Source organism: Meriones unguiculatus, chromosome 2 (assembly GCF_030254825.1).
Source record: "Meriones unguiculatus strain TT.TT164.6M chromosome 2, Bangor_MerUng_6.1, whole genome shotgun sequence".
NCBI lineage: Eukaryota > Metazoa > Chordata > Mammalia > Rodentia > Muridae > Meriones > Meriones unguiculatus.
The window spans coordinates 190,300,456-190,315,375 of record NC_083350.1 but is presented as its reverse complement, the minus strand read 5'-3'; the positions used below and the strand labels follow the sequence as shown (position 1 = coordinate 190,315,375).

The following is a 14,920-nucleotide window of genomic DNA, read 5'->3' as shown; positions in this document are numbered from 1 at the left end:
ATCTGACGCCCTCTTCTGGCTTCCTCGGGCACTATAAGGACATGGTGCATAGCCACATGCAGGCAAAAGCATCATTGGTATAAAGGAAAAAGCAAAGGGACTGATGGAAGCCAGGTGTGATTTTTATCTTCAGTCTCCCTGAAATCTTGTTAGGGAGACATCACTCGTGAATGCATGCTCCAGATGTCATCTGAAAACTGATGCCTCTCCCCTAGAGAAAGAAGCACAGTTAACTCCATCACCTCATCCCGCAAGCTAAGGGCCCAAACCTCGCACATCTGTCAGGGATCCCAGTAATCAGATCTGGCTGTGGCAAGAGCCAGACGGAATGCGTACCTCCTTTTCCAGGGGCCACAGCAGCTCCTGGGATGTTGAGAGCCTTGCTGGAACAGTCAGTGGGAGGAGCAGAGATCAGAGGGAGAAGCTCCCAGCAGCACCCGTCACAGCCTCCCGGCTGCCACCTTGTAAGGCACAGGGCTGGAAAGGGGTTCCAGGCAGGAGACCGAGGCTCTGCCAAGTCAACTGTCTGTCCTGACTTGCCTGCTGCCTACGAAATCTAGTGCTATCACTTTAGCATCGGATTCCTTTGTCCTGAGCCTCACATCCTTGTGGCAGATTCCCCAGACCTCTCTTTACTCCCAGTTGTTAGAACCAAACCACTGGAACAGTGAATATCCGAATTAGCCTCGTTTCCAATGTGGCCTCCAGGTTACGCTGACACCTTCTCTTTTTCTCTGTATTTAACAACCTCTGTGAATTTAGAGTGTCCCACCAGGGGATGTGCAGGCAGAAAAAAAAAATATATGGGGTGGAATTTGTTGCAGTAAAATTAGAGGGAACAGTTAGAGATTCTGGAGTCTGGGGTTGTCTGCTGCTCAGGAAGGGCACCGAGACTGAAAGGGGCCAATCTCCACGCTGGTCTTGTAAGAATGAAGCTGTGGCTTGGGACGTCAGTGACCACTCGAGCCGGCCCTGGCACTGAGGTGTCTTGAGATATGTTGCCTTCGAGACAAACATATTCTACTTAAGATTTGGGGTTAGGGTGATGGCTGCGATTGGTTTGAGATAAATTCGTGCTAGCTTGAGGCTGGGCTGGGGGGAGAGACTGGAGCAGGAATATGCAGCCGTAATGGTGGCATTGATGCGGTTTCTGTGTGTGCTCCTTCTCCCAAAGCTCTGCTTAATTCTTTTCTCCCGGTGCTTACTCAAGCTTGTCTGTGCTGCCTGAGGCTTGCGGGACTTACTGAAATCCTTTTAATGACAGTGACCATCTGTTACCCCTCCTAGCTCTCAGCCCTTTCCCCTTCTCCTCTCCTCCTCTGCTTCCCCGAAGGGTGTCTGCATTCCTGGCGTTGCCCCTCTGACCCTTACCTCTTCTTTTTAATCTGCTTAGAGTCTCTGGGACGACCCGTTTGCCCTCTATTCTCTTCCTCCTCCTCATCACTGCCCCTCGGAGTCCCAGAGCCTTACATGTCTACATCTTCACACACACACACACACACACACACACACACACACACACACGGGACCCTTCTGTCTTTATTTAGCTTGCGTTTTCACCATACCAGGGGGCGGAGCTGGTCTCCCCCAGTTTCTCCTGTGAGTTCCCCCCTTTCGTTTCTCAAGTCTTGGAAGTCGCTGTTTCTGCTGTATCAATGTGCCTTTGCTCCTCTGCTTGATCCTTCAGCACACGCTCCCATCCATTCTCAGTGCCTCGCTCACGGTAAGAAACTGTCCTGCCATCTCCTTCTTCAGCCACTTAAGGCACACCTCTTGAGGAACCCTGTTCTTCCAGCTAGGAACAGGTAGCATGAAACCATCACTTCTAAGGAATATAGGTGCGAAGGAATGCCAGGACTTCCCTCCTTCCCTTCTTTCTTCCTTCCTCCCTCCTTCCCTCCCTTCCTCCCTCCTTCCTTCTTTCCTTCCCTCCCTTCCTCCTTTCTTCCTTCCTCCCTCCTTCCTTCCCTCCTTCCTTCCCTCCCTCCCTCCCTCCCTCCCTTTCTTTCTTCCTTCCTCCCTCCTTCCCTCCCTTCCTCCCTCCTTCCTTCTTTCCTTCCCTCCCTTTCTCCTTCCTTCCTTCCCTCCCTCCTTCCTTCCCTCCCTTCCTCCTTTCCTCCTTCCCTCCCTCCCTCCTTCCTTCCCTCCCTCCTTCCTCTCTCACTTCTTTCCTCCCTCCCTCCATTTTCCTTCAACAGCACGGAAGTGTTTAGAGAGTAGATACTAAGAAAGAGACGGTGTTAAATGTTTAAAGATGCCTGATCTTGATTTCAGTTCTCTTATGTGCCCCGAACCTGGGCACTCCCAACTTTCCCCTTTCCTTATAGCTCCCCATCTTGGCTCATGTCGTCCCCTTGTCTGAAATGCCCCCCCCCCCAGCTCTCTGGCTGCTGAACTCCTCTTCTTGGAAGTGTAATGCCATCCTGACCAGCATATGTGTATTTATTGAGTGTCCGCCGTGTGCCGGGCAGGGCCGTCTCTGTCCAATCTGTATGTCTACAGAGAGGGGCTCCAGCTCCAGCTAGTAGGCCTAACAAGATGAGCCTTGCTCCGGAGAAGATAGTTATCCATTCCGTACTCATCCGCTAAGACATTAGTGCCGAGAGCAGGTCCACCGCACCCCCCCACCCAGCTCACGTCTCCCCACTGCTTAGTTCCCACTGTCTGGCGTGACACGGGCCACACTGACTTTTCAACCTTCCCTGGCTGTCACCTCATCCAGCTCCCCTGTAGGACGTGAGAGCGAGGACAACCTGCCAGTTCTCTAGCATGCCCATTCCAAGGCCTCTAGGACACAGTAGCCAGGCTAAGCTATTTCTAGGAGCCTGGTGCACGCGCATTCCCACCTGCCCATGCCGTCTGCCCTCTGAGGACACGTCGTTCTCCTTCTCTCCTTGCTGCTCAGGGCAACTCCTGCACCTCCCTCAACGTCCAGCACAGATGCTCAACAGTTGTTTAGGATTCTCCCATAGCCCCAGGCCCTTTCCTCCATTCTCTCCTGTGTGCTGTCATGCTTGGATGGCAGGGATGCTAGGGTGTGAGGGCGGGTCTACCAGGGATGCTAGGGTGTGAGGGCGGGTCTACCAGGGGTGCTAGGGTGTGAGGGCGGGTCTACCAGGGGTGCTAGGGTGTGAGGGCGGGTCTACCAGGGGTGCTAGGGTGTGAGGGCGGGTCTACCAGGGGTGCTAGGGTGTGAGGGCGGGTCTACCAAGGTTGTCTTTGCATGCAGACTCCAGGACAATGCCTGGTAGATAGTAGGCACTCAGTAAGCACTTGCTTTATGGATAAATGTATATTTAATTGAGATAATATTAATGACGATAACTGAATATACACTTACTGAGAATCCATGGTATGCAAGGCTAGTATTTTCAGAAGAGGAATAATATTTGTTATACTAAGCTGTTTTCTATCTTGTCCTCTGAACACAAACCCAGAACAAAATACAGAATAGACATGGGTCTAAGTTGAGGTGAAACTTGATTATGTTCAAGGCCCAACACCCTTATGTTGAAGTCTTCTAGTTAGATTAGTTGCCAGGGACTGAGGGTCTATCCTACACTTTATCTCGACTTCCCTCTTAGAGATTTCAAATCTACTTCGATTGAACTATCATGGATTGATTATTTGATGGGTGTCTGTATATCTAAAGAAAAAAGAAACAAGCAGAAAACAGAGATCACAAATAAACCCAGAGTTGTCAGCACACTGGCGAGAGGTGGCCATCTTGCTTCATCATGGACACCTCTAGTCACACAGGACGATGCTATACACTTTTAGAAGTTTGCTGTGGTGCTGGTGATAGCACAGGTCCGAAATCCCAACTTCCTGGGCTTGAAGCAGGCACTGAAAGTTCAAGGCTTTCCTGGGAAGCTGAGTGAGACCTTGTCTCCAAAGAAAGAGAAAAGAATTCAGAAAGTTCTCCTGCAAATAGCATGCTCTGCTTCCCGGGTCAACAGTGGTTGCTGTGTTCTGTGCAGAAGTACCGTCATGGAGTCCTGGAACACACCCAGGTGTGGGCTCGCACAGCGCACAGGGCCTCAACCTTCCAGAGCAGCTCAGGTGAAGAGCCAGAAGCTCCCCACTAAGACTCACGCCCTCCCATATCGGTCGACCCTGTCCAGAGACCCAGACGGTCCCTCTAAAATAGCAGTTTTCAAGCCATGGGTCACAACCACCAGAAAACATACAACTCCAATGGTCTTAGAACTGAGACACTGCTCAGGAGAAAAATTACAGTTTTGAAGTGGCAACAAAAATAAATTCATGTTGGAGGGTTCCTCAAACCCTCAGAAATACGTGTTTTCCGATGGCCGTGACCAACAGGTTGAGAGCCGCTGCTGTAAAAGGTCTAGAGACACTTGCAAAGGGCATCTGTAATGATGGCTTGCAGATTCTAGGAGATGGATGTTTACCCTGGCTCTGCTGGGAGGCAGGGTCAGGGAGTGGGGCATGTAATGAATCTCATTAAACTCAGAGGCAGGGAGTGTCAGCCTGAGGCATGCATTTTCTCCTGGCTTTTTCAGTGCACAGGAAAAGAACTTATTGTTGTCTAGACCTTTCTGGGTCTCTGAATTGAGACTGTTTGACTCTAGAGGGTATTGCTAAAAGTTCCAGAAACTCTCCTTGGAGGGACCTACCTAGCCTGCATTGCTTCTTGAGGATGGCTTTCAGGGCAGAACCATTACTTGATGGCCTGTGTGCTGGAGGTAACAGCCTCCATGGAAGAGGGACCATGGGATAGAACCGGGAGAGTGTGTGTGTGTGTGTGTGTGTGTGTGTGCCAAGGCAGGGGCAGGAGGGCAGGAAACGAGGTATAACTGACTGGAGAGTGAGGCTGAGCCTCCTGCATACCCTTGTAGAAGGTGCCAGCTTTGGACCCTGACAGACAGGGCCTTACTGAACTGCCTCAGATATGACCTGCCTCTCTCCCTCCTCTCCTTGTATAATCCTCTCAAAAGGATCTGAATCACTCCAAATCTCAAAAGTCTCACTCCTTTTCTTTGACCTAGAACATCAAAACCTTCAGATGAGAATGGGGTGGTGACCTGTGCGATCTTCCTTCGTGCCTCTGTCTTCACCTTTGGCTCCCGTCTCTGCTCTTCTCTAGTTTCAGCCTTACAGTCTCTCTGCCACTGCCTTCTCTCTGCTTTCTTCCCTCCGATAGTCTTCGGTGCTGTGTTCTGGAGACTCTCTTCACATTGTTTAATCTGCCAGTTGTCCTTACTTGAGCACCTTCCAATGTGGCTGTCCACCCTCATCTCGCAGTTCTGTTAGCGTGGGGACAGCACACACCAGCTCTAGAAAGAGGACTCTGTCACTGGGAGGCCAGCTCCTAAGCCACAGGGGATTTGGAGGTTTTTCCCCTATGCCATGATTCCCACACCCTCTGTCTGTTTATTTCTTCAAAATAAAATAAAGGGGTTTGGGCTGGATTTTACCAGTGCCCTTTCTTTTTTTTTTTTTTTTTTTTTCCTAGCAGATGGCCTCGGGGACCTGAGCTTTTTATTTCTGGATCCACTGGATCCACCCCAAGGGCTCTGCATGTTCAGGGTTCTATTTCTGATTTATTTTTCTCCCTTGCCCTTTTCTGTCCTTATGTTTTTTTTTCTTTTGTGACGCAGTGTCGCTTCAGCTCAATTCTTCCCTTTTTACCTGATGTTAATTTTTTTTCCTCATGTAGCCCACGCTAGCCTCAGCTTGTTATGTAGCTGATGCTGGCCTTGAGATCCTGGTTGTCCTTCCTCTATCTCCTGAATTCTAGGAGTGCAGACATGTACTCCATACTAGCTTTTATGTGGGAACAGAGCCCTGGCTTTCGTGTATCCCATCAAGCACTCTACCAACCAACCAACTAACTGGCAGCCCTAAGTGTGGCATCCCAACTCCTGCCTTCTCTGCCTACCTGCCCCATCTCCTGTTTCTCTGTCTCTGTTCTAGCTCTCCCACTCTCTCCTTCTCCTGTCTCCTGTCTGAGCTGGGCCCTTGCTGCCTGCCTCCTCTCCCTTTCCTTGCCCACAGGAGCCAAATGGAAATTCAGGGATGGTTTTGTTTCTGTTTATGTTTTTATTTGTGAGAGAAGCAGACACTGAGCCCTGCTACCTGCTTTCTGCGGCTGCCGCTCTTCCTGCGCCAGCCAGCCCCGCTTGGCTCACTGTACCATTGTACTTTCTATAAAACATTGTCATGGCCCCCTGCCAGGCCATATTTGCATAGAGCTGTCAGATCAGGGCTGGCCCAGGTACCTAGGGGCTGGAAGCCAAAATGGGACAGGTGGGACTGTTTCTAGCCACAGCTGCCAGCCCTTTTCATTTGAAGAGCAGTGGCCCTGTGAGTTGGCCCAGACTGGCAAATGGCCTCAGAGCCCCATGCTTGCCTATTCTCTCTCCTCTATTGATTCACTGTTGGAAGGGATGCGTGGGACTTCCTCACTGAGGAAAACAAGGAATGCCTCTGCCTCCTGGTGGGGCACCCCATCTGGGTCTTCTCTGCCACTGTCCTGTTCTCACAACCACACAGCTGTCCATGCACTCTGCTGGGCAGGAAACACGTGCATAGGCCACTCCCTATAGTCAAAAGGTGAGTGGGCGTGTCCTCAAGGCTTGGCTAAGCCTTAGGCAAATGGGGTTGGGGGTCTGTGATAGACGGTTAGAACCTCAGTCAAGAGGCTCCTACAGCCAAATTACTCAGCCCTCCCTGTTACACCTGAAGAAGCTGTTGCCCAGAGCAGTGGGTTGGTCCAGGTTGGTGACAAAGCCGAGATCAGATCCGCCAAGAGCCACAACTCTCCAGCGTGGGGTCCATGGTCGTCTGCCTCTCCCTGGCAAAAGTGCATGGAGCCTGCCCCTCACCCCCTCCTGCCCTTATACTTCAGGGCTCTCTTCCTGTCCTTTTGGGACAGTGATATGGTCCAGACCCATAAACCTTCTTTCCCATCAGTGTAAATACAGCCGGCCTCTGTAGTCTGCTCCAGTGCATGGAAACAGGCCAGGCTGTGGCCATTTGCAAAATCCCATCTGGTGCCTGGAAAAGGTTCCCTTTGGCTGTTGTCTCTGCCCCCAGTTTTGGAGATGGACATTGGCGTTCTGTGGCCACACGGCTTGTGGTGAAGGAGAGGGACCTGGAAAGAGGAAGGTGGAAGAGGGTCTTTGAGGCTCCTGAGTTTTTGCACTCGGAGGGTGAGGTGAGGCTGGGGCCTCTGGGGGCAGAATGGTTGCGGCAGTCTTGAGTATTTGGACATGAGGCTGGGGTGTGGTCTGTTATTCGTGCTCACCACTGTCTACACATAGCACCTGTCTATAAGTTCTCTGACTCCCAAGTGAAGCCTTCATCTGTTAGAGGAGGAGGCCATAGCTCCTCAAGGCACTCACTTCATCTAACATCTTCGGATGCAGGGCGGAGCTCAGCACAGAGCAGAAGCAACAGACCCAGATTCTTCCTTCCCGCTCAGCTGAGTTGACACAGAGCCCCTTTCCTAGGACTTCCAGTCTGAGTCTGCCTCAGGGTGTCTGACCGGGCTTTCTGCTCTTTTCCGTTATCTGTCCTTACTCTGACCTGCCTCAGCCTTGTCTATGACCTTCCTCCTTCTTCCTCAGAAGTACAGATCTTTCTCTTCACCTTCGTTCTTCGCTGGCCCATCCCAGCGAAAACTTGAAAATCCTCTTTTCTTAGGGAATCCACCGTGAAAGGCTCTGTGGTGCTTGGGCTGAGTGAATGACTGGGGTGGGGAAGGAAGTCCAGTCAGGATGAGGAGAGGGAAGGCAGGAGAGGGAGGGATAGCAGAGTGGAGAGCTTTAGTTCCATCTGAGAGCTGTCAGTGTGAATCAAAGGCTTTCCTTTGAACGGCAGCCGCCCGGAGTGCTGAAGCTCGGGGCTGCTTCGGCCCAGGGGTTCATTACTGCTCTTTGATGAGTCCAGGGAGACAGGGCTCAGCCTCCACATCCCTCCCTCCTGATGCTTCGCTCCCTGGCTTCCACGTGCCTGGCCCCACTCTCTCTCCTGGTTCTGCCAGGCTTTGGGAACATGGCCACCAGGGCGCGCGTGCTCCAGAGCACGGAGCAGACTGGTGCCCGTGGGCACAGACAGATGTGTGCTCATAGACGAGGGTGCAGAGGGGGAGTTCATGTGGGCGGGAGAACAAACATGGGCGCTTGCTCCTTTCTGTGCATGACCAGAAGAAGTTTATCCCTGTGAGAAGTTACAAACGTGTCCGTTGGATTGTGGGTCTAGGAGCCAGTTCCCACTTCTCTATCAAAAAATAGTGTTTGAGGGCCAGGGATGTAGTTCAGTGGTAGAGCTTTGCCTAGCATGCATGAGTACTTGAGTTCAATGCCCACAACAAAAAAGAGCTTTGACCTCTTTGTCCCTGCTAGGCTCAGCAGAAAAGGAGAATGGAAATTTGTTCATAAGCGAACACTGGCCTGGCCCTTAGTGCTGTAATTATAGTGGAGGAAGGAGCTAAAGGACAGCCCCAGGTCATGAGGAAGGGGAAATAGCGACCTAAATGAAAGGATAGCATCAAGAAGGCGTGTGGAGGCCAGGGGATCAGTGTCTGGCCTAGGAGGTCCCCAGAAGACAGCAGCCAAGGGAAGCCAGGTCTCTTGGTGGCTTGCTTTGTCCCAACTTTAACATTTGTGTGGCAGAGGGAAGCTTCTTGGCGTGGATTCTTACCAGAGCAGGAACTACCCCAGTGTCCTTGGGCTTGGGTGTCCTGGAGCTTGGTAAAGCAGCACCAGTGGGTCTGGGAACAGCAGCTAGTCATTTGTGGCCATTGCTGGCAGCCATTGCTGGCTTAAAGACTGCTATTTTGTTTGTCCCTGAAAGTCCCTGGGCTCGGGAGAGATGCTCTGGAACACTCACTGTTCCCTTCCTGTGTTTACATCAGGCTTCTCCTGTGCTGACAGTAGCCAAGCAAGCACCACAGGCTAAGCCCAGCCCTGAGAACCCCTGCCCATCCAGAGGGAACACAGTGGAGACGGCGTCTAAGCACACAGGCAGAGGTCAGAAAGGACAGGGCTGAACTCAAGGCTGCCGGGCGCTCTTCCTCAGACCTAAACCCAAATCCTCCGCAGGACTGGATCTTCCTAGAGTGTGACAGGTGCCGAGACTCTCAGTCTCCTTCCTTTAAAATGCAGTGACAACTACCGCCGTGCAGCAGGTTGTGACGCTAGGGACGGCGTCCGTAAGGCATCCGCGTGGCACACAATCATCGCCTCATAGTTGGAGGTGTTTGTTAGTATGGAGCGTTGCTAGGACTGAACGAACAACAAAAAAAGGTAAAGCAAAGTCTGTGTTCTCAGAGGCTCCCGGGAGAGCAGGGAGACATGTGAGTGATTTCAGTCCTCGGCAGGTTGGGCTGTGTGCTCAACTCAGAAGCTCAGACAACTCTGTGAGAGAGTGAGGAGTCTTCTGAGTGAGGCTCTTGTGTCTAGCGAGGCTTGGTGGTTAACTCGGAAGGAAGGGGGTCTGGGACGAGGCACCGGGGTGTGCAGGGTGGGCTCACACCTCATTAGAGCATCGTGCGGGGCTCGGGAGGTTCCACCAGGCCTCTGCTGCCCTCACCTCCCCGGCTCTGCTGTTCTTCCTCACCTCCCCAGCTCTGCTGTACCCCGTTCTTCCTCACCTCCCCAGCTCTGCTGTACCCCCGTTTGCTGCCGCCCTGAGGGAGAAGCGAGCTGAAGTCCTCCTGAAGTCCCTGTAGGTGGGAGACAAATGGTTGCTCAGACAGTGGGCACCGACTAGGTGCCGCCTTCTGAAGAAGAGGCTGGGCTGAGCTTCCCTCTGTGGCTGCCCTCCGGCCCCCTCTCTCCCTTGGCCCCTTTATGAATCCTCAAACATCTTTGTCTTAAGGGCCCTTCCTTCCTGGTTCCGTGGCTCCTCGCTTCTGTGGATGTCTGGTTTTGGCTGTTTCTCAGTGCTGGTCTCAGGACTTCTGTTAATGTCGCCTCAAGTGTTTGCCTCTGTGTGTGTGTGTGTGTGTGTGTGTGTGTGTGTGTTGCTCTCTGCTCATTGCGGCTGCTTCCCCTCATCTGTAGGGAGTCTGAAGATTGGGAGGGAGCAGAGTGGGCGTTCACTCCCAAACGCCATGGGAGCGTGATGCTGTTGATTGCATCTAGCAGGAGCTGGTCTGTGCTCACCTGGGTGTGAGGCCCTCTCTGCTTCTCTCTCTGCATTGCTGCGCTGGGTTCTGTTCTTGGACGTTGAGCCCGGCACACAGATGGGGCTGTGGTTCCCCCCCAGCTCCGTGCAGGCTGTACCGGCTCAGCCGGAAGCTGGGGCCCAGGACCTCGGAGGAGTGCTGAGCTGCTCGCCAGGCCACATGCTCTAGGGCGCTGACATGCACCTTCGGGACACCTCTGCCCTCCGCGCCCACGAGCTCCCCCTCAGCAGCAGCAGCGGCTCTCCAGACTATCCGCTTATCCTTCCCAGCTCTGCCCCATGTTCCTCAGAGTGCCTTCTCTCGGGAGAGAGCCCTGTCCGCGCCACATCCTGCCAGTGTTGGTCTCACTTGGATGGTGCCCAGGCACACGGGGGAGAAGTGTCCTGCCTTTTTCCTGAGGAAGTTTCATGAGGTTGGACTTGGGTGTTTGCTTCTGAAATTCCATACACTAACAGACTTACTTAGAACACACTCGTGTGCCCGGCAGCTAGGCCCTGTGCCAAGCGATGTTTCTCAGGGCTGAGAGTGACACAGTCCAGACTCAAAAAGTCGCCCCTCGGCTATGCTGAGACAGATGACTGGGCAGCGTGGTCCTTTCTACGGCAGGAAGAGAAGTCCATAGATGCTGCGTAATCTGAGCCTCCGAAGGCATCCCAGGAGAGGAGGCTCCTCCCCTCCTCCAAAGAAGGAGAGAGTGGTTGTGACAGGGGCCTGTGCCGGGATGTGAGAGGTGACCTTTGCCCAGCTTATAAGGAGTCTGGAGAACTTAGACTAGACTCAGCGTTTTCCTAGGTGTGAGTTCACTTTCCCTCACCTCCTGTCTTGGCTGCAGGCATCTGTTTCCCCTCCTCTACTGCTCTGGCTGCAGGGCTATTTGGGGATGTGGAATGCTGCTCTTGACTTTGGTACAGAAAGTGGTTTTTCCACTGATTCAAATTCCGAGACCCCCTCGTGCCCTTCCTCAGTGGACTCTGCTGGTCATTGCTTCCATTCTGTTTCTAGATTAAATTACTTCCACGAAGGCAAAGATCAAAATCAGCAGAAAAGCAGACACCACCCTTCTGTCTCTCTTTCTTAGGTTCCCGGAAGTCTCCCTAATGTGTACCCCTAGTTCTCTAACTACTTGGGGTAAAAAAAAATGGTCACAGCTATTTAGTAGGCAGGCGGTGCAAAGAACAGTGATAGGCCTAGCATCCACCTCACCACATTTGGGTTCACAGAAGCACAGGAGGTGGCCACATCGTTCCCTGTAAGAAAATGCAGCTTGCAGGGTAACTTGGCCAGGGCCCCCTAGTCAGGAAGAGTTGCAGCGGGACCGTGGAAACCTCAGTCTTCCCCTGAGCTGATTCTCCTAGCCTCTGAGCAGAAAGGGTCTTCCAGTAGTCTGGTCCAGACCTGCCATCTTACAGTGAGCAGATAGAGGACCGGATAACCTGGGGCCAGGGCTGCTCACCCCAGCAAGGTCCGTGACCTCTGACTCCAGGTACAGCCCATGACATCCTGCTGCAGGGCCTTGACCTCTCATTGCCAGTGAACGTGCAGCCTGCTGCCCACTGCCCTCTGGAGATGCCAACAATAGACCATCATTCAGGCTTCGTGTAGAACAGCTGTGGCGGGTGTCAACCCGGACTGACCCAAGTTCACAGACTGTCCTGCTCACTCAGGCTGGAGGAGCCTCGAGGAAGAGAACCAGGAGTACAGACTTTGTAGCAAATAGCTGCACTGCTTATGAATAAATTTGAATAATAATGAGTACAAATGCATGAATTAATAACACTGGCTGTTCACCTGACCAATCCTTCCTCCAGGAGCTCAGCATCTGCCATCCTTTTCTCTGGAGCCAGGGATGAGCCTTGTCTTTTTCTTCTTTAAGAGATGGGATGGGGAATCAGGTCTGCAGAGTTGGGAAGCCACACACAGAGAGAGAGAGAGAGAGAGAGAGAGAGAGAGAGAGAGAGAGAGAGAGAGGAAGAGAGAAAGAGAGAGAGAGGCAGGCCTTTTTCTAACTTCCTGGCCCCCTGCAGGTCCAAAGAGATGCATTGTCACATTTAACCAAGGGCAAACTGTGCTTCCTGTGTGTAGTCTGACCACCAGACTTCAGGAGACCCAGGAAGAGGAGAGAGGTTCCGTTCTGGTGGAACAGACAGAGCAAACACTTCCACCAACAACTTGCCTTCTACCTCCTGATGGCGTTGGACGGGAGCCCTGTAGATAGAGCTGCCACAGCAAGGCTGGGGTGGGGGAGCTGTGCTCACTGGGGCGGGGGCTTCCCCGAAAGGAGGACTTGGGAGCACCTTTGGAAAGAACAGATAAATGGGACTGGAGAAGAGAAAGGAGTGGGTTCTGGGTGGACTAGGGTCTCAGGGTGGGGGTGTTGCTCAGTGGTGGGGTGCCCTGGGTTTGATCCTGGAGTAGGAAGTGGCAGAGGCCCTACACTGGATGAAGGGAGGGGTGGTTAGGGAGGGGGGTTGGAAGGAGTTGGATTAGAGGGTTGGGGACTCTGAAGACTCAGTGAGCTAGAGGGAAAGGTAAGCAAGGAATCTAAGCTTTGAAGAGAGCTTATTTTGATTGCCTGGTGTGACCTATTGGAGTCTCAGCAAAGAAGCCTCCAGCTTAACCCTTTGCTGGCCACTCATCAGTTCCTCTCCTTCCCTATAGCCCAGAGCAGGAAGCTAATGCCCACATCACACATCACCCAGGGCGCAGTGGGCAGCCCTGCCCCTCCACCAGGGCCAGGCAGAGATGAAGCAAGAGAGAAGAAATCCGCAATCCAATTCCCTACTCCATTTAGGCTCCACAATTAAAGGCAATTACTCTGCAGCTCCCTAATCAAATGCTCCCAGCCAAGCTGCCAGCCAGGCAGCCATGTGTAGCTGCTGGAGCCAGGGGGAGAACAGAACAGAGTCCGCACTGTCTCAGCTCCCATGACACAGGAGGCCGCATGCACACAGCTATGTCAGTGTGTACACCCCGTGCCCCAGCCTTGGGTCAGGGTGAACACATGAACGGGGCCAGTGTTCCAGGTGTGTCCAAGGCCATCTGGCTTTGTGTATACCTCGGAATCGTCTGTGCACCGAGTGCTCATGCTGACCGTCTGTCGGCCCGCAGTGCCGAGTGCTCATGCTGACCGTCTGTCTGCCCGCAGTGCCGAGTGCTCATGCTGACCGTCTGTCGGCCCGCAGTGCCTGGGGAGAGAGGGGCTGTAGCATAATATTCACCTTTGCTGGGAGTGTCACCCACGAGGGTCCGAGAGGAGGCAGCAGAGGCTATAACAGCCTAAGAGCTGGGCAGCAAGAGCGTGACCTCTAACCCTAGCTCAGGGGTGGTCCTTGGGACTGTGCTGCTCCCTGGACTTCAGTGTTCAAAACTGAGTCAGGCCTAATCCAAAGACCTTCAGGTAGTGCCAGGCCGTCTCTGTGATTGCTAAGCCCTCCAGAGTAGACCTGTGCCTGGGGCCCCAAAAGGGAGGTTGCCCTAAAGCAGCGTGTGATACCGGTGGGAAAGCATGGTGCTGGAGAGCGGGATAGGAGTGGAGTTCCTCCGAGGGCCTTGATGGAGCCCCGCTTTTTCCTCTTCTTGTCTCCTGCCAGCTTTGGCTCTGCCTGGGACCCAGACCCGCTTCAGCCAGGAGCCATCGGATCAGACGGTGGTGGCTGGGCAGCGGGCTGTCCTCCACTGTGTGCTCCTCAACTACTCTGGGATTGTGCAATGGACCAAGGACGGGCTGGCTCTAGGCATGGGCCAGGGCCTCAAAGGTGAGTGGCGGGCGGGACGTGCTTCTGTTAGAGTGAAGGCCATCCTGGGCAAGGCCTCGAGTCTAATCCCCCAAGCAGGAGGGGAAGAAGGGGTCCCTGTGTGTTCTCGGCCCCCCAGCCTCCAGAAATCTTTCCCCGCTCTCAGCCTAGATTCCTGGGATTCACTGCCATCCTTCCCTGTGTCCTGTTCTTCACTCCTGAGCCCTGTCACTTTTACCTTGCGACTCTTGCTCTCCTCGGATTGCGGATTGGCTTAAGAAAGGCAGCCTGGGAGATCCAAGAGAAGCAGATCTCTACACGGAGAACTTTAGACAGACAGAATCAGGGGACAGGATGGGGTGCTGCAGACAGGTTGGGCAGGAGGCGCTGGGCTAGCCTGTGCACCCCACATAGATGGTGCACCGGGGCCGTCTGCCTTTCCTTTTCTAATTTTTGAAATTATAATACAATTACAGCATTTCTGCTCTCCCTGTCTGCCTTTTGAGTGCTTCATGCTTTTCTCTGGCCCCTGTGTAAACAGTCATGTCTGCTTAGAGGCCGTCAGCCTAAGTACATGTTTAATAATTCCATAAGCACAGGCTATGCAGCCAGTGCTGAAAAAAACCTAAAGATTCAGTCAGAGCCGAAAACACCAGCCCAAAGCAGGCGCAGAGACCCTCGGAAGCACCCCTTGGCAGAGTAGAGCCGAGGTACCTGGCCCTCCCGCTACACCCGCTTGCCCACTGGATGAGTAGAGGAGCACCACTTTGCTTTGCTCTCGCTGCCTTGACTTGCTGATTTGTAGAGCAGGTTTAACGTCACGGCCTGTCTGTCCCACAAGTGCACCCTTGGCTTGTGTCGCGTGGCAGCATGTGCTTCGTGGGTGTGTGTTGTGAGCGGGGGCTGTAAAGCGCGGTAATGGTGGGAGTGGCTGGGAACTTCTGGACTTACTATTCTTGCGGGTGGTAAGATTATTGGCTATGGGTCCAGGCCGAGGAAACCTGCACGGCACAGTCTGTAATGGAAA

General features: G+C 53.2%; 1 protein-coding gene across 4 annotated transcripts in view; it reads left to right on the top strand.

The window, feature by feature from the left end:
* Positions 1–14,920, top strand: part of Kirrel1 (kirre like nephrin family adhesion molecule 1) — an 87,652-nt gene that overhangs the window by 55,687 nt on the left and 17,045 nt on the right. For all 4 annotated transcript variants that reach the window (XM_060378529.1, XM_060378527.1, XM_060378526.1 and 1 more), the window contains one exon: positions 13,750–13,914. In XM_060378529.1, the coding sequence (XP_060234512.1) occupies positions 13,750–13,914 (165 nt within the window). The remainder of the gene's footprint in view (positions 1–13,749; positions 13,915–14,920) is intronic.